Source organism: Melopsittacus undulatus, chromosome Z (assembly GCF_012275295.1).
Source record: "Melopsittacus undulatus isolate bMelUnd1 chromosome Z, bMelUnd1.mat.Z, whole genome shotgun sequence".
Lineage (NCBI taxonomy): Eukaryota > Metazoa > Chordata > Aves > Psittaciformes > Psittaculidae > Melopsittacus > Melopsittacus undulatus.
In genome coordinates this window covers 86,556,955-86,576,324 of record NC_047557.1, presented here as the reverse complement: position 1 = coordinate 86,576,324, position 19,370 = coordinate 86,556,955, and the positions used below count along the sequence as shown (strand labels likewise).

The window sequence follows — 19,370 nt, the reverse complement described above, 5'->3', positions numbered from 1 at the left end:
GACAGAACGCCTGACCCAAACTAGCCAAAGGGCTATTCCATACCACAGCACATCATGCCCAGTACATAAACTGAGGGGAGTTACCCAGAAAGCCAGATCGCTGCTCAGGTCAGGCCAGGTATCTGTCATCAGGTGGTAAGCAATTGTATTCGGCTTCACTGCTTATTGGTTCTTTTTTTTCCCCTTTCCTTTTTAGCTTTATATTGTCTCCCCTTGTTACTTCCCTTAGTAGTAGTAGTAGTTTTGTATTCTACTTTAGCTATTGCACTGTTCTTATCTCAGCTCATGGAGTTTGAATATTCTTTTGGTTCTCCTCCCCATCCTGCTGGGGGGGGGGAGGTAAAGGGGTGGTGCAGTGTAAGCAAGCAGCTGTGTGATTCTGAGTTACTGTCTGGGCTGAAACCATGGCAGGTATTCAGTTTAATGAAGAGTGACCAGATCAAGAAAATCTGAGAGGTGGGAGGTGTTTCTGTTCTCATTCAAGTATGTTTGCAGAGTAACTTAATACTTGGAGAAAATGCTGTATTTTGTGTGACGTATCAAGTGATACAGTTGGCAATCTGAAAAAACTTGCTCTTTAAATTCTGCTTTAGCATGTCTGAAGATGGCAAGTCTTGAAATGTTTCAGGTTAACTTGGAGTGTACTCTTGATGTTTGCTGGTAAATAATTTTAGAAAACCATGTAATCTAAAAAAAATAATTTTTGTTTGGTTTGGTTTGTTCTTCCAATAGTGAGTCTAGTGTATGATTTTTACATAGTTGTTACACAGTACTTACTTTGTAGTAGTCCTTGTTGGTTAGTTGAACATGTAAGATCAGTTTGACTAGTATGAAGTTCAGAGTTTAAAATACAAAGAGAGAAACTAAATACTAGTAAGAAACATTGTTGAATGCCTCTGAGGCCTGTTATATGTAAAACCCAAAACAAAACCCACTGCAGAAAATTCTAAAATTTACCAAATGTGCTAGAGTTACTGGATATTGTTGAAGCAATTCTAGCAGATAGGGAGCAGTACCTTCTTAAATTCCAGTACAACCACCACAGTCTTTCCATTTCTTCATCAGGTTGTACTTTTGTTGTGGTGCCCATTTTATGTCCTAGCCTTAGTCCAAGCGATTTTTAGACATTGATACTGTAGAAGGATCTCACTAACTTCAACCTGGGTAAAGATTAATATTAAATCAGTATACAGTAGTGGTAGAGAATTTAGACATGCAAAGTATTAGAATTAGTTTATTTTTTATGAGATGTCGAATTCCATCACGAATTATCAACGCAAAAGGGCACAAATGTCAAGTTGTATTTGCCATGAGAAATAGAATTCCCATTCTGATTAAAATGCCACTTCAGTGGGAGCTTCCATAAGAAGTATTTTGGAGTTAGTACTATAAAACATTGTCTGCCATTGCATTGTTAAACTTGTAGCTGTCAAGTCAAATGGATGTAAGTGTTCCAAATGTTTATTTGATTGAATGCTTTTCTACTGTCTGAAGGTAAAAGCAGGTCCAAAGTTTGAATTGATACCACAGATCTGTTTGGGGAAGAAGAAGGCTGGATAAAACTGTGTTAAAATACAGTTGTAGCTGCGATCATTTTCTGTATAAGTAGGAGTAAGGCCATGGAAAAGAGAGTCACTTACAGAAGGCATGTAAAAATTTTCTTACCAGAACTATTCTCCTTAATTAAGTTGGATGTGAGAAGGTAGGTTTAGGTTTTGGGTTTTTTTGGGGGGGTTGGTGGGCGCTTTTTTGTGGTTTGGTGTTTTGTTTTTTTTGGGGGGGGTGTTTGTGTTGTTTTGAGTTATTTATTTATTTATTTTTTTATTTTGAAGGAAGGGACAGAAAATAATATTTGTGTTTCAGTTAAGTTTAGAAATGCATCACAATCTGCCTTCATATGCCTTCGCAGTTTCCAGGCTGAGCATCTAACATTTTCATATTCAAGTATAGCAGAGAGAAATAAAAAAGCATAATTGCTCAAAGAATTCGGAAAATGACTGTGAAAGTCTAGTTTCTCCAAATCAAACTTCCTTGTATTTCCAAGTTACACTTTTCTTTGGGCTGCAATTATGTCATGGATTTTGTAAACACTAGAGTAAAAGACTAGGGGTAAAAGTACTTCTCTGGGCAAAAAAGCAAGGTGGCTTTGCAGCAGTTGTGCTCAGGCTATCAACAGCAGTATCCTTTCAAAAAGAGTCTTGGGTTGTTTAAGCTTTCTTCTTAACAAATTTGTGTTTTTATACTTAGGACGTTTATCATGTGTCTAGCCTTCAGATTTCTCCATTTACAAATTCATCTGTGCTGGGATTATTGAAGTGAATCTGAGATCTTCAGGTTGTATTTCCTTTTTAAACCTACTGAGAATTCTGTGCTTTTATAAAGCCTTTGCATTTTAATAAGAGGGTCTCTTACTTCCTGCCTTTTTTTTTTTCCTTATGCTGAAAATAAGTAGGAAAAACAAAGGTGAAAAGTGTTTCTTGGGTTTTGAGCAAGGCAGCAAATTCCTGTGAGGCTCAGAGTTACAGTTCCATGATTGCAGTGTTGTCTTGGGTTTAGCAGTAGCAGTCATTTTTTCCTCCTTGGTAGCTGGTGCAGCACTGTGTTTTGACTTTTGGGCTGGGAACGGTGCTGATAGCAAGTATGTTTTGGGTTACTGCTCAAATGTTTACTCTGGCCAAGGACTTTCTGAGCCTCATGCTCTGCCAGGGAGGAGGGGAGGCCAGGAGGAAGCAGAGACAGGACACCTGACTCAAACTTGCCAAAGAGGTATTCCATAACATAGCACGTCATGCCCAGGATGTAACCGAGAGTTACCCGGAAGGGCTGGGGCTCGGGGGGTTGGTGGAGGTAACGGTTGGTGCTTGGAGCTGGGATGAGGTGAGTTATCGGTCGGCAAGTGGTGAGGTGTTGTATTCTCTTCACTTGTTATTTCCTTTATCATTGTTATTATTGGTAGTAGCAGTAGTGATTTGTGTTATACCTTAGTTATTAAACTGTTCTTATCTCAACCCGTGGGAGCTACATTCTTTGGATTCTTCTCCCCAGCTCTCCGGGAGTTGGGGAAGAAAGGGGGGGGAGTGAGTGCATGAGCTCTGCGGCTTGGTTTAAACCATGACAAGTGTTAACAGCTGTTATATGTGTTTTTTTTTTCCCCATTTTTTATTGTAGAGGTACATGGTCAATCAAATATGAACAGGTTTTCTAGTATGTGTTTTTCAGTACAGGACAGTTGTAGCCCCATTCCATAGTTCTATGCTACTATGTCGTTAAAATCAAGAGTGTGTGCAGTAAATTCCCATAAAGTAGCTGGCAATATGTTACTTACTCAAAAAAAAATGTAAAAAATGGTGCATCCTATTGTATCTGTATCACTAAAGATGGAAGAAATTGCTCTGCTTTTTCTACTTTCAAGATAGCACAAATTCAGTAGCTTTCCTTACAAGTCACAAGTGAAATAACAGTTTATCACTGGGCATAACCAAGGACATGTTTGTAGTTTCCTGAGCTAATTATATTTAGTCTCTATGTAAACTTCTATTGATAAAGGCTTCAAATTTCAGTTTTTACCAGTAGAGTCCTTGGTAGCCTGGACCATGACATTTTACATATGGCTAGTGCCCTTTCCATCTAATCTTTCCACCCTCTGCATGGCGGTTTCTTTAATTAGATCATTTGTTCTAGGTCAGCAATATTATGTCCTTGTATTTACTCTGACTTAGCTGTCCTCTCGTAGCTATAATAGCTCTTCCCTGATTTACGTTTTGAGTTAAAATGTCCTAAGATGGGAGATGATTATGCCACATCATCTACCTAGATCCTGATGCTGGTTTATCATCTGTTGGAAGGTGTTCAATACTGGAAAAGTAATTCTGATGCTTTCAATCAGTGCTAGAAGATAATGGGGCCTAATTTATGTTAGTGCTTCCTTTAACTTGGGACTTCAGGAAGTCCTAACTTCAAGCAATAAGTTATACACCTATCACCCGGAAACCACAGCTGTTTTGCTGTTCTAAGCCCTCACCTTCCTAAGCTTCTATGCTTTTTTTATACCATGCTTGTGCTCTGTACTCATGGTATTTAACACTTATACCAATCCATACTTGCTAGATGTCGCCAGCTGGTGACTTTTGAGTGTGATACAGGATCCATCTATCTTCTTTCTGTGTAGACCAGAAGTTATATACCCAACCCTTCAATCAGGTTTATTAGTTGAGGTTATTATTCTGACTAGGGTCCCAACACCATCAGTAGGTTAGGAGTATGAGAACAGGTTTTCATCAGCCTGTCAGAGACTAGTTTGTACTTAATAGGTTCAACGTGAACCTTGTTCATCAGTGAAATTTTAGATTTCCGTTCAGGGTATCCATTTCTGCAGGGATCCTATCTTCATTTTATTCTTAGGAGAATTCATTAATGAAGAATTGCAGTTGAAATGGAGGAGGAGAGCATGAATGTGAGCTTTAGTAGTAAGGTCAGGAATTAAAAGTTGTGGCTGTTTTATTTCCTTCCTTTTTTTTTTATTGGATGTATGTATTTCCAGGACAAACGAATGATTATTACATGGAGATGCCTTTAGTTCTGTTATGTCTCCTAAGAGAGGTAAAATACAGTTTTTCAGAAACTTCCTTAATTGAACATAAATACAAGAAATAGAGTATCTCAGTGTTTCCCAGTGAAGTCAAGGTGGTTTTGTTTTTAAATGTAGTTTATAACCTTGTTATGTTTCTTGTTTAAACCTACTGAATTGTGTACATTTTATGTGCTATATCTGATTTCTTATCCTACAAACAGTTTAATTCTGGACTGCTAAAGCCACAGTTCTGTTCCAATTCAATAGTTTTAATGAAAATGGCAAACTAAAAATCTAAAACTTGGGTAATTGAGGAAACTGAATGAAAAAAATTAAACCATTACATTTAAAACATCAAATATTTAATTGTGTAAGCACAAAGAGGATAAATGCTACCCAAGCATCAAGTAGAAGCAAAAATGACTTAGTTGATTTGTGGTTTAACTAAACTGTAATGATAAGAAAAAAATACCACACATCTGGAAAAGTATTGTGGAGGGGAAGGAGCAATGTGGAAAGCCATGAAAGTAATTTTTCTCCTTTTTTCTTTTCCTTCTCTGTTTTTTTCTCTCCCATAGGATCCTATAACATTTTGAGACGAATGTTTCATCAGAAGCCCTAATGGACGTTGGCATGCCTTGGATAAGCTGGTGACTGCTGGATGTCATTCGTTTCTGTTCACTGCAGAGCACCAAAACTGACTCCATTTGGAGTTGAGAGAAAAAGCAGTACAGGCCTATCAAAATGACTGATCCTATGATGGATTTTTTTGATGATGCCAATCTTTTTAGTGAGACCTTAGAAGGTTTGTCAGATGATGCCTTTGTTCAACCCGGACCTGTTTCACTTGTTGATGAATTGAATTTGGGTGCAGAATTTGAACCTTTGCACATAGACTCATTAAACCATGTGCAAGATGCTCAAAATCAACAAAAGATGAGTGATTTTGATCAGCTGAATCAGTTTGATTCACTGAAACTTCACTCAGTAAATCAGTCTTTTAATAGCCCGGCTGATAATGTCTTATCACCACACTCTCAGTTCAGTTGTTCACCAGTTCATCCACAGAACCAGTCTAATGGGATGTTTCCAGATGTGGCTGATGGTAGTCCTATGTGGGGTCACCAAGCTGCCACAGCTGTTTCAAATCAGAATGGGTCCCCCTTTCACCAAGGACATTCTCAGTCTATGCAGCAAAATAAAAGCTTTGTAGCACACCATGACTTTGCCTTATTTCAGGCTAACGAGCCACAGCATCAGTGTGCCTCGCTACAGTCACAACAAAGCAGAAACAACACGGGGCAAGATGCTCTGAGTCAACCAAAAGACTTCATGGAAGTTAATGTATCTACTTCTCTTAGAGTTGGTGTCAACCACCCATCCCCAGTTTCTAATCCAACAACTTCACAGCAGCCTCTGTCTGTTCAACAGTTTTCTCAAACTCCAAGTGCTTCACTACATTTTTGTGGGAATCAAGAAGGAAATTTTGATGGACAGTCTCCAACTATTACTCCATGTTCTGTCAGTAATAGCCAACAATTTTCATCTCCTTTTTCTTACTCTAATAACCACATTTCCCCTACAAGCCTTCTTCGGTCTTCAACAGCTCTTTCTACTAGCCAGCAGACACACTCTATCTCTGACTTCACTGGAAGCGATGCCTTTACATCTCAAACGGGGACCAAGCAAGAAACAACCAATCACATGTTGAATCCTAATACACCTCTGAACTCAAATACTTTTCAAATGTTGCATTCTGCGCATCCTCAGGGCAACTTTAATAGTTCAAAACTCTCTCCTGTAAATATTAGTTTTTCGGCTTCTACTGGTTCTGCATCTCAGATAAGCCATTTCAGTGACCCAATTGAAAGCAACGGTTTTACATCTTTAGATGAGAACTTACTTCATCAAGTTGACACTCATAATGAACCATTTACAGGACTTGATCCAGATGACCTTCTTCAGGAAGACCTTCTGCCACAGTTCGATGATTCTGCATTTGTTCAGGATAGCACAAGCCATGTTTTAGAGCATGACCTAGAACACCATATAACCCCAGAGCAAGTAACACAGACAACTGACCTTGTTCGGGCACAGTCTCACAGTCAGATCCATCCGTGGCATTCTCCAGTTTCTAATCAGCATCTGCAAGACAGAAGTCGTGTAACCTTACAAGGACAGGTGTGTAAGGATTTGGGGGTGGGGTTGAGCTCCTTTATTTGGTTGGTCTGGTGAAATGAATAATAATGACTGGTTCTTGTACTAAAGCATGATTACTTAAGTCTCTCAGCTGTTCTTACTTGACCCTGAAGAAGTCTTAAATGATGGCTGCTTCAGGGGAAAAAAACACAACCTGTTGATGCAGACCTTTTTGCCTCCTTTTTTTACCATTGCAGAAAATAAGATGTACAAGACCTGAAATACTTATTTAGAGAAAATGGTGCTAGTCCTGCTGCTGCTTATATTTCCTAAGTACAGCAGAGAAAACTGGTTGTTTTGTGATTTTCGTGCAAATATGATGGCTTATTGTCTTTTTAAGTACTTACAGCAACATATTTTAAGAGTTTTGAAAAGGCCTGTGTAGATGATTTCCTTCAGAAATTGCACTGGTTTTGTTGTTACTTGGTCCTTTGCTTGGTATCTTTGTGCTTATGCTAATTTGCTAAAAATACAGACTTCTTGTTGTTGGTTTTGATGTGCTTAGTAATAATAGAAAGCATATAAAATGCTATGCCTATGTTTGATTTTTTAGTTACTTATGGCTAAACAAAAAAACACTGCAGTTGTTTTAGTGTAATGTGCACATCTGCAAGTATTAAGTCCTCCATGTGGAGAACAAGATCACATGAAAATTATAACATACTTTCTTTTAGTGGTATACAAGAGAAGCCAGCTTTGCAGACAGTGCTTTTCAGATTGTCTGGAAGAAATATCAATGATGCAAGTGCTGAGGAGTTTGAAAGACAGTCCTTCAATCTGTTTCTTATGACTGCTTTCTCATAACATATAATGTAGTGAATTTTCAAATAGTTTTGAGTGTCCACTCAATATTAAGTGCACTTTTTTTTTTTTAATTCCTGACCTTTATCTTCATCTATATCACCATCTTTTATAGGAAGCATGTAAACATCAATGAATTGAAATGTAGGCTGGCACTTGTGGATTGCTTTTGTCTGTTACAAGACTAGCTAAGCTTTTCAAAACTGAACAAAGCAGCACAAGTAAAGTTGTTTTTTTCCCACAACATTGTAACCAGCAAAAATCATGTTTTTATTACAGTGTCTAGAAACCTCAATGTATGTGAGATTCTTGCAGGTTTTTCAGCTTAAAAAGTTCCTAAATAAAAAAAAATAGCTCTTGAATATAGGAAAGACTTAATCAAAGGCACAAATAATTATTCTTTCAGCTCTTAAAATTTACGAATCCTTAAAAGCTGGTGCTGTGGTTTTGCAGATGGGTTTAGTGCCCCTCTTTGTTAATGACTGAAAAGTGATGTCAGCAAATGCATTACCTTGATCTTATCAGAGTTTTGTTTCTGAGTGGTAGCTTCCAGTCCATACTTGATTTGACAGGGATGACTGAAACGTCTCCAGTAAAATGGCTTGGCAGAAGGAGATAACTGCTGTAGCATAAATGCTCATGTTCAGCTGTCATGGCTGGTTATCTGGGGTTTTCAGAATTGTGAGACTGTTGAAATCCATGTACATCTGAACAGTGAAAGTAGGAATCTTTATTTTAAACTAGTGTTTTTTCTAGTAGAAATTTAGCTTGTATTTGAGAAAGGCGATGAAATAGAAATGTTTTCTAATTTTCAATCTGTGCATTTCAAAATAGAGGCAACTCTGATGTCAAATATAAACCTACAGACAGCTTCAAAGAGGTTGTAACTACTCTACTACTGTATATTCTTGCAGCCAGTATTCTTTCTACCTGAGAATATAAAGTGCTGTCTTGTTGGAAAAAAAAAATAGAAAGAAAGAAACTTAATTACTGACTCTTGCTTCTACTTAGTGTCCTAGGTTCAGCTGTAACGTTACTTTTCTCCTTCATAGTAGCTGGTGCAGTGCTGTGTGTTGGCCTTAGCCTGAGAGCAGTGCTGGTAACACATCAATGTTTTAGTTGTTGCTCAGTATTGCTTACTTCGATCAAGGGCTTTTCAATCTCATGCTCTGCCAGTGAGGAGGGGCACAGGAAGCTGGGAGGAAGTAGAGACAGGACCCCTGACCCAAACTAGCCAAAGAGGCATTCCATACCACAGCATGTCATGCCCGGTATATAAACTGCGGGGAGTTACCTGGAAGGCCAGATTGCTGCTCAGGTCAGGGTGGGTATTGGTCTGTAGGTGGTTGAGCAGTGGTATTCAGCATCACTGCTGTTTATTGGTTCTCTTCCTTTTCCATTTTAACTTTATATTCTCTTCCCTAAAGTGAAACTTTTCCTGTAAAACTGGTGTGATGTTAATGGAAGATGTATACAGCTGTGTATTTGACAGCAGCGTGATGAACTGAATGATGCAGTAGATGCGCTCTGCTGGTTTTGATAAACACTTCTTATTTTTTTAGGTTGGGGAAGGGGAAAGAAGAGGGCACAGCCCAAGTAGCTACTTTGTCAGTTATCTCTGTAACCTAAAGACACATGTAGTAGCTCCTAGTGAAATGTGATGCTGTTTATTACTGTGTGTACCATAATGCAGAGGGAACAGCACCCAAATTCCCTGCCAGGAAGTGGAGCAGCAGAACCACAAGGTATAAACGGTAGCATTGAGGCTGTTGGTCTCCCATGAGCATACTTGGGTGAAGGGTGAAGAGGAAGTGGATTCCAAGAAAAGTGGGTGTGGTGAGAAATCCAGGGATTGGGACCAGGGGTTTTGAGGAGCATTGGGATACAAGCCAGGCAGCAAAAAGCAGGTCTAAGAAGATTTTCTGGTGCTGTGACTTTTCTGTTGTATTCATGAGAACTATTTAAATCTTACTTCCATCTTGCTACATCAGTTTGTTCTGTAGCTAGAAATAGAGGGAAAGTTCTGAGACCTGTGGAGAGTGTTTAAGATTCTTGGGGTTTGGGTTTTATTGCGTAAATACAAAGCAGCTTTCCAGTATTTAAACTTTTTTTTACCCTGGAAATTTGAAAGGAGACAGAAAATGAATAGTTAAAGACTGCTTTGTTTGGTTTTTACTATTTCAGGGTATGTAATAAATTGTAAAAATTGGATTCTGACCTCGGGTTTGTCTAATCAGACAGATGTTTCATGTTTTCGCCAGAAACTCATTGCGAAGTGTTAGCTATCAAACTGTTGAGAGGAACGTATTGATGGGAAAGTGCAGAAGCATATAATGTAGAGGCCTGTTTAAATCAGTGGTGTATGTTATATGAATAGTAACAGAATTGTATGGTAATTACTGAAGTTAAGTGTTTCAGATCTGTCTTTTGGCTGAGTTAGGGATTTTGATAAGTTTAATTTGGAATAGTTAAGGTGAAATCTTCATTGTTTAACAAGGCAGTGTTTCATACCAGGTTTTGTACACACTGTGGAAACAGTGGATTAAATTGTTTTCATCAATTTTAGTTTGATCACAGTTGAGTGTTTTTTCAGACAGGAAACCTTTTTATTTTAGTAAATAGTTAATGAACTGTAGCTATATGAATAAACACAACATTAGACAACCAGAGATCTTCAACTACAGTTATGCTGAGGTTATTTGAAATTAAGGATGAACATTAAACACTTCTGATGAGTATGCCTACTTTCAGATAATGAAATATTATTACTTATACAGCTATTCTTTTGATAGAAATTAATTTAAAAATTAATACATTTATTCAGTGTAACAATACTGCAGAAATAAAAACCATCTAGAATGTCTTATACTGCTGTTACACTTTCAGTGCCTGCTGTAATTAGATTATAGCTGTAAATAAATTGTGCTTCTTAATTGTACATCATGCATTTTTCATTATAGTTTGAGAACAGAGTAAAGTGGAGAAACGAACCAAAGATTCATGTAGCCTCAGCTTCGACTAATACAACATTTGTAACCTTTAACTCCACTTAAAACTCTTCAAGTTTGCAAATGCTAAATAATTTATTTACTTTTTTGTAAAGTTGAAAAAAGATTACAAAAATAAAGACTTTGATACTCAGTTCAGCATCTTTAGGAAAAAAAAAAGTTGGGAAGATAATCTGAACTATAACCTATCCTAGGAGAAGTTTACAACCTTCTCACTGTGTATGCTATTTTGTAATAAATGTTTTAATCTCTTATGGCTACATACATGAAAGCAGAATAATTGAGATTAAACTAGAAAGTAATATTCCATTAATAATCTTGTGTGCTAGAGAACAAGGAGGTAGTCTTAGTTCCTAAATTTGATGAATCTTCTTTACTCTTTTGTGACTACATGTCTGGCACCTAACTTGATCCTTAAGGATATAAGTGAATTCCAGTATCTCGTATCTGACTTGTTTTGTAAAAACTGGCTTGAAACATGCTTTTATGCTTGGAAGCATGAGGTTTCCAACCAGTTGTTTTATACCAACAGAGAGACTATTTTTCAAGAGAATTTGTCTTGCCCTTGTTGAAAGTTTAGCAAAGGAAGTCTGAACATCATAGATGATTGCTTGGTGGTGGTGTGCCCTGGGATATCTGTCTAGATCAGAATGGCATAACCTCCTATATGAATGTATCATCAGAGATGGAACTAAGTTTCACCTCATCAAAGTCCAGGTATCTGTGCTGCTGAGGTGCATGCTCTTGAATTGTCACATGTCTTTCAACTCTGACTGTCTTAGCAGATGCCTCTTTTTATCAACTCTAAATTCATTGTAGATAGGTATCCCTTGGATTATTCCTCTTGTAAAGCTCTTACTCTGCCATTGCTTGCTGTTCGACTTGTAGAGGAAATACTGAACTGTAATGTTTTTATGACAGAAATACACACTATGCAGTGATGTTTTCTTGGCTAGTTATGGGAGGTACAGCAAGCAAATTAGTTGATCTAAGCAGTTATGGAGAGTGTATAATGTCAAGGATATATTATTTGTCAGAGTGTATTTCGTACATTCTATGTAGTTTAATTTGAAGTGAGCCTGTACTGAGAAATATTTTAAAGTAATAAACTGATCACACTACATACAAATTCTATGTAAATGTGGCAGGCTGTTTTGCAGAGTAAGTTTATAGATCATGGCTCCTAAGTATTGTTACAATACAAGATTGTAAAAATTATGATACTGTTACATATTGCTTGTGAAGCAATGGATGACAGTTTTGAGTGGGACTGAGCATAGTAAGGTATGAGTTTCAATTTGCCCTGCTTTATATCATTTGCAAACTGAAATCTAGACATCTGTTCCAGTAAGCAGGGGGGAAGCATGAAAAGTCATATCTTGAAGTCTTGAAATATAACAAAAACACACCCCCAACAATTATAACTCTCAAACCAAAAGAGCAACTAAAACCTTGTTCTTTTTCCTAAAATACTTAATAGTGCTGGTATAGCTGGCATTAAGCATATCCACTGTATTGATACTGTTATTGTTCCTTTATGGGTAATTTTAAGGGTGTTGTTACCATATTAACAAATGAAAATCTTTGCGTTTTCTTTTTAAACATTCCTAGGATTTGTATGGATTTAGTTACATGTGCTTAAGGAAGAATTTTCACCTTCCTTGTAGGAGCTTAATAAATTCTCTACCACAGTGAGGCAGCAGAATTCAGTTGTCATCTCCCAGTACCTAATAGGTATATCATGTGTGTACAAGTAAGGAAAACAGGCTCTCCACTGACCTCCTTTGTGCCATATTTTGCAGCTTTTTTTTCTGTCTTTTTATTATGATTCTGTGATTTTCAGAAAGGCCTGCGTGGATGGGGGGAGTCCAAATGGTGAAGCTGTGTCAAATGTGCAGTTAATGAGAAGGAGTAGGAGAGCATCTCTGAGCTTGAGTAGTGCAGCTCCTGGAATGAACTAAGTCTTTTAAACTAGAGCTGTATATAATGTTCTCATGACTAATCTGGCTTTTTGCCAAAAATGCATTCATCACTGAAGATAGCAATATTTTGATAGTTTTATTTATAGATGAATGTGTGTGAAGCATTTCCTTTTGTTTATATTTTTATCTAAGTTTTATATAAGCATTTTTTATGTTTCGTCTCTTTTTAAAATGACAAAGATTGAGGAAAGGAAGTACATATTTGTGAAATTAGTTTCTAACACATTTACTCATGAGTTTTTATTGCAGTTTATAATTTCTACCATTTTTATTTGCCTTATTTTTCCTTTCAAAATATAGCTGTATAGTAAGGGAAAGACAAAAACTGTTGGGCTTCCAAGAACAGGGAAAATGCGGCAGATTATCTGCTTTACTGTTTCAAAGGATTTATGAATTTGTTACTAATTACCATCTTTGGATACAGTTAAATTGTTTCATCATTCTTCTTTCTTTAAATCTTTTTTGCTATCACTAATGATTTCTTTAAGTCTCAACCCTTTGTCATTTGTCAAATAATTAGGCTGTCCTATTCTTTGTGTATGCTTCCTCTTTAAAATTAAGTACTTGCTGTTGTAATGGTTGTTATAATTTAAGAATATAATTTTTCCTGAGATAATTGCACACTCATTAAATGACTGCAATAATTGTCTTTAAAGTGTGCCAAAAGAGAAGCATTTTTGTAAAAAGTAGTTAACATGGCAAGCATAGAAAGGAAGCTTCTGGCTAGGTCAACTTACAGCAGTAATTCTATGGATATCAAGGGGAGACTAGTTGACAAAAACATGTAAAGTAGATATTGTTTTTTAATGATACTGCAGAACAAGTGTGATTGAATAATCTAAATAATTATTTGCAAGCAGATGTCTTGTTAACATTGAAGAACTATAAAGCAATTCAGTGATGTGAGAATACTGATACAATTGTGCAAGTTTAGTGTTGGGAAGGAGTACCTAATTACAGAGAAAACAGAAGACTAACCTTAAACTGTCTTTTAAAGACAGCAACCCATACTATAGACTGTTAAATCTGTAGTTCAATTTATGCTTAAATTGTAATTAGTCTAAGGGGAGAAAAAAGTTTATGAAAAGAGCCTCTGTTCATTGTATGGTGCTAATGCAGCCATTTGTGTAATGAACTGAACTGAGAAACTCAGGTGAGAGAAACTGTATGGGTTTTTGTTGAGGGTGTTTTTCAGGAATACAAGTTCCTGATTTAGTTCTCTTTTAAGCTGCACAGAATTGTGTATCATTGAAGTTGCTGTGGGGAGAGAGGAAGGAGCGGGAAGCATCATTTGCTGCAGTAGAGGCAAAATCATTGTATATGGAACCACAGCCTCAAATGCAAAGAGAGTGCAAGTGGCCATGTTGTATAGGACTGGCCTTTGGTACCAGTAATCACTCTTCTGGTTTGTGTAATGGAGTTATCTAAAGTCTGAATTTTTGAGTGGCTTTGAACATAACATTGCCTCTAAAACTTACAGAACAGTGCTTCATCTTGAGACATTTTGTAGGAAATCAACACTTCAAAAGTGTTAGTAAAGTGTTATTACTAAAAGAGAAGCAGAAGTTTGAAAGATGTTAACCAGTAGTATGGTTTTGAAGCCAAAGAACCTAAGTACCTTTGGAATTCATGTGGCTTTTTTCCAGATGTCTGTGTGCTTTGTGCACTCAGGTCTTACAGTTTCTTTTAGCTGTAATGTTAATTCTAAATGTATAGAGAGATCAAAATAACTTCCAGCACTTTGTCCACCCAACAGCCTCCTACATGTGGATAGGTATTGTTTTCTTTGTTCATTCTGAGGTCAAAACATTTGCACAAGTTTTTGGCTACAAGCATTTCTAAGGTGGTGTTTATCTTCAGGTGTTGAGTGGATTGAATTTGGGAACTCTTAAAGCTAATAAATACAAGCATGTGGATTTCTAGGATGATGTGACTGAGAATTCTTACATTAATTTGAATAAGTTTGATAAATGAAGCTAGGAATGTTGCTTTAGGCTAGAAGTGCTTGACAAGTCTTACATTTTTGAGAGCTGTGTAATTTGTAGTAGAGATTGGTTTTTCTTTCATAAATATGTTAAGTTTTCTTTTGTGTGTGTTATTTGGCTTCTGCTCTCTTGATATCTTACTGTGAAGGCTAGCATTTTAATTTGTATCTTATGAAATTGTTCCCCTATTTTACATACTGCCTGTTGAGGAATTAAGTCTGTGTTTGAAAGCAGTTTTAATGTTAGTAGCATTAGGTATCTATAGACGTGCTATTCAATAGCATATTGAATTGTAAACCAGAACTAGTTTCATAGATTGATAAGAAAGCCTCTTTAAAGATATATTCATGACTTCACAATTTAGTTTTAGTCTATATGTTGGAACGAAAAGTTGCAAGAAGACATTGCAATAGTTTGGTTCAGAGTGTTTTGTTTTTCATATATCTGAAAGTTTGCTTTAGAAAGAGCTGTGATACATAGGTTTTTAGAATAATCTTTAGAGTAACCATAAAAGCAATTCTTTCATTGTACCTTCTTTTTTACTGAGTACTATACACGTAGGAGGGGAGTTCTTTAGTAGTATTTTAGAGAAACTTGCTAGAGAAACACAGCTATTGTGCTTTTTATGACTTGCAGCACACTATGGTTTACAGTACCTGTTTTTATACTTTATATAAGAAAGGGTGCTAGAAGATTGGTACATTCGCATTGGTTTTCTTCTTCGCTAAATCTTGGTAGCAGCTGCTCATGAGGCCCAGGTATGGCTTAGCTTGATATGTAAATTTTGTTCTAGCAGGAACTTTGGTTCTTGCAAGTCTTAAAAGCAGTGATCAGCTGTTGGCAGAGCACAGGTTGTCACAGGGAAGGCAGGTAAAGTAGTTAAAGGAACATATGAGTGACTAAAATGGACATGTGCCCTACTGATTTTGAGTTCAGTAAGAACAATTTTTCAAAAGATCAGGCAAATTTATTTTGATGTGTCTGTTTTGTAGCCCCTATTTATATAATCTTCTGGAGGATTCTTTGACCTGCAGGCACATGGTATTATGAAATCTCATCAACTTTAGATAATACACAGGAGTGTGCTTTCTGGCTTAATGTAAGTTGAATTGCAAATGTGCACAGGCTTTAGCTATTTCAGGAGATGTTCAGAAATGGTGACCCAGCCTTGCATGATGGGGGCAGAGGTGTGAAAGTGCACTGCTCCTGGCTGTGCCCAAGGGTATCCTCGGCAACAGGCTGTGGTCTCTAACCTGACTTGTTCTGCTCTATGTTGATAGCAGGCTCTGTTCACCTGAACTCCATTACAGACTGTTAGAATTTCTCATCTTGAAATTTACGTTGGGTCTGCTCCTGCCTTTGCTGATAGAAGTGAGACAGCTGAGATAAAATATTACTGCTGTGCTTTTTTTTCTAGAGACCTGTTTGCAGCTTCTTCTGTTTGATCCCTACCAAAAGGTCATACTCCCTGCTGTTTTGATTTGGGTTTTCTTTTAACGTTATCCCAGTGAAGCTCTCCCATGCTTTGTTCCTTAGAAAATTTTTAGGAGACTTCTGGGAAAAAGCAGTTTGTTTTTTTTTAGTTTTTTGGTTTTGTTTGTTTTTTTTTTCACTTTGCCTGAAATTGAATCCTCTTGGGCCCCAATGGTAGCTATCGTCTGGCTTGCAACCTTTATTTTCAAACCATCATATTTTTTGATTTTTTTTTTATGTGTCTCGTTTTCCTTCTCATTGTGAGGAGGATTTTGTTCAGGAATATTCAATTGAGAAAACTACATTCAGCAGGACTGTTTTCATTAGGCTTGCATATATGCTAACGTACTTTTGTTTTGGAGGTTCTGGCATAGAATGGCAACAATTTGGCTGCAGCATGTTGTTCCAGGAGCCTTCGTACTCTGACAAAGTAAATTTTATGCTACGATTGCACTCAATGTACTACAAAATTTGAGTGGAATTTGTTAAATTACACTGTTAAAATATGGTGTGGAAGAGAATCTGTTTCTTTGTTATATTTAATCTGTGATTGTTCCTCTGACCTAGCCCTGCTCTCCTTCATGTAGGTAATTACAAAAGCAGGGCTTGAGACAAGAGGTGGGCAGGTTCCTGCTAGTTCTGCATAGTTTTTGCCTATTCGCCCTGCACTTTCATCACTTCAGTAGCTTAAGTAATTCCTTTAAGCAGCAGAAGTGTACAAAAAATAGACAGTGGTTGCGGTTTGCAAATCTTTGTAACTATACTGTAATCTCTGCTCACTCTGGGACAGAAAACAGGGGTTTTCAGGGGGATAGTGTAGCGAAGTAGTGACAGTAGTGAGTCATGAGGATGAAAGGGTTTTTGGTTTTAATTATACAAATGTTTTCTTACAAGACCACTCCTATGAGAGGTGTATGAGGAGGACTTGAATGGAAATTAAGTTTTGACAAGAACCAGCTACCACTATGGTCCCGTTGCTTTTTCTTGTTCAGAGATACGTACCTTGCTGGAAAACAGCAGTGAAAAGTTCTATATATCCTGTATGCAAAATTTCTTTCTTTCGACTTATTTTGTGGATGGAGCATATTTAATTTCTGATTTTTTTTTCACTTTTTTATTACAGATTTGAATTATGGTTCTTACCACTCTGATTAGAAGATTCCAGTGTTCTGTGTTTTCAAGCAAATACGAGCTTGGATTTTATTTGGTCCTTGTTTTGCTTTTTTATAATGCTTGCAGTTTTGGGAAAATGCTGATACTTGACTTCCTTTTATGACTCATAAGGCTTTAAAGTAAAGCTGCTGTGTTACTACAAATGTTGTTCTTTACCAGACAGGCAGTTTCTTAAAGAATCTTTCCCATTGTGTCAGTAAAAAAAGATTGTTTTAGAAGTTTTACTTTGACCATCGTATTGTATGATTTGTTTCTACATTTAAGCTTGAGTATATGAATTATCTTACGGATTTCAGGCAACCAAACTTGTGAATTTGTCTTTCAGGACAGGAGCTTTAAAATATCAAAAGGAAAAAAGTATGCAAAGTAAGCAGTAGTTTCTGGAATTGATGGTTAAAAATATGAACTATTACAGCAGTCTTCTCTTTTTTGGTTTTATTATGCATAGGGTATTGAAGACAGGCTTGAGTAATCAGAATGGATACACAGTAAGTGAAATCTTTTCAGGATATATTACTCTAAAATTTAAATTTCCTATATTAAACTTCTTGGAGGAAGGAAGAATGATAAACGCCGCATTTCTGTGAATACAGTTTCCTCAGATTATGTATTCCAAAAGAAATCATTTTAATTTATACGTTGGAAAGTTATTTTTCAATCATAATTTAACTCTTGAGAACAGTATTATGTGTAGACTTCAGTGAAGGAGCAACAATTTTAGTATTGTCTTAAATAGAGTACAGTACACTCCCCAGCATTTGCCTTTTAGAGGAATAATTATTCAGCCATTTCTTTATATAATATAATAGTTTGCCACAGGAGTCCTGCCAGTAAGTGCACATTTAAGAGGCTCAGATGCACACATAAGAATTAAAAAAATATCAGTTAGAAGGCAAGATACTATAATAAGTATAAATTTAAAACAAGAATAATAAAACTAGAGGTGTAAGAAATGGAAATTTTGGCCACTTAATCAAAAGAAAGTTTTTCTTCTGAAGAGACAGGGGTGCTGGTAGCATTTCCACAGGTCTTTGGTTTTCAGGCATTGAATTCCTTCAGGGAAGGGAGGAGGTAGGGAACAGGAAAGCCTGTTGAGCATTGCTTCAGCAGAACTTCTGTTTGGGTTTTCTTTTGTCAGATGAGAATCTTTATGTAAGTAGGGAGAAGGGAAAGTATTAGTAAATCATGTGGTGTCAAAGTGTTGGATTTTGCAGCTTGTGGTTACTGCAGTGGTAATGCCTGTTGTGGGTTTGCAGGGGTCCAACAAAGATTGAGCTCCTGTTTCATTTCACTCTGTAAGATAGGAACTCACAGATTTTTGTTCTTGTATGTTAACTGTCTTTGACCTAGAAATCAGTAGGAGCTTGGAAGCATGTATGCACCAAGTTGTATGGCATGGCTGTATAGCCTTGTTTGTATTTTTTAAAGCAAGCTGCATAAAAATTGAACAGCTATCACTTGTAGTTTATTGTACATGGATAACTGTAACCTGAGAGATGAAAAACAAGTTAGCAGAATATTTTAAAGCTAAATCTTTCTTCCAAGTCTTCAAAGAATGCATGATTATCAAAGACTGGCTTCCAAACAGAAGCTTGTATGCACTGTAGACTTGTTCTGTGACATCCAGTGTTGCTTTTGCAACATGCCCAGGTTAGGGGCATCTGCTTACAGTGGCTTGAATGGACAATGGCTTGATCTTCTCCCAGTGAATGATCTGGTAAATTAGAGGCTTGGTTAAGCAGCTGCCACTAATCCCAGCTATGTTATTTTAGCTATAGGAGAGGTGAAACTTGCTTAGTGGTAATATTACTGGGTTCTGTAGCATTTAGATGAGAAACAAAACCATACTTGGAGAGTGTGTGACGTGCAAAGCAGGTGCATGTTTCATCTTAGAAACATGACTAGTGTAAGGTTCCTGACCTTTACATTAATGTTTCCATTTCCACATAAATTTGAAATTTGGCCATAAGCCTAGCATTAAATACCTTTTGAGCTGTGTAAGTCACTTCAGGATGTAGATTCAGTTACTACAATTTGTACTCACAACTGTTGCTTGTCCATGCTGCTGTACTTATAAGCCGTTAATTTACCAACATTACAGATAAGAAATATGGGAGATGGAAAAGACAGATATTCCCCCCTTTCCCCTCCCCCACGTATCTTTTTCCTTTTTTAATCT

General features: G+C 36.9%; 1 protein-coding gene across 2 annotated transcripts in view; it reads left to right on the top strand.

The window, feature by feature from the left end:
* Nucleotides 1-5,314: 5,314 nt before the first annotated feature.
* The window catches only part of CHD9 (chromodomain helicase DNA binding protein 9), a 75,889-nt gene continuing 61,833 nt past the window's right edge, over nt 5,315-19,370 (top strand). For both annotated transcript variants that reach the window (XM_031051734.2, XM_031051733.2), the window contains exon 1: nt 5,315-6,751. In XM_031051734.2, coding sequence (XP_030907594.1) covers nt 5,315-6,751 — 1,437 coding nt within the window. The remainder of the gene's footprint in view (nt 6,752-19,370) is intronic.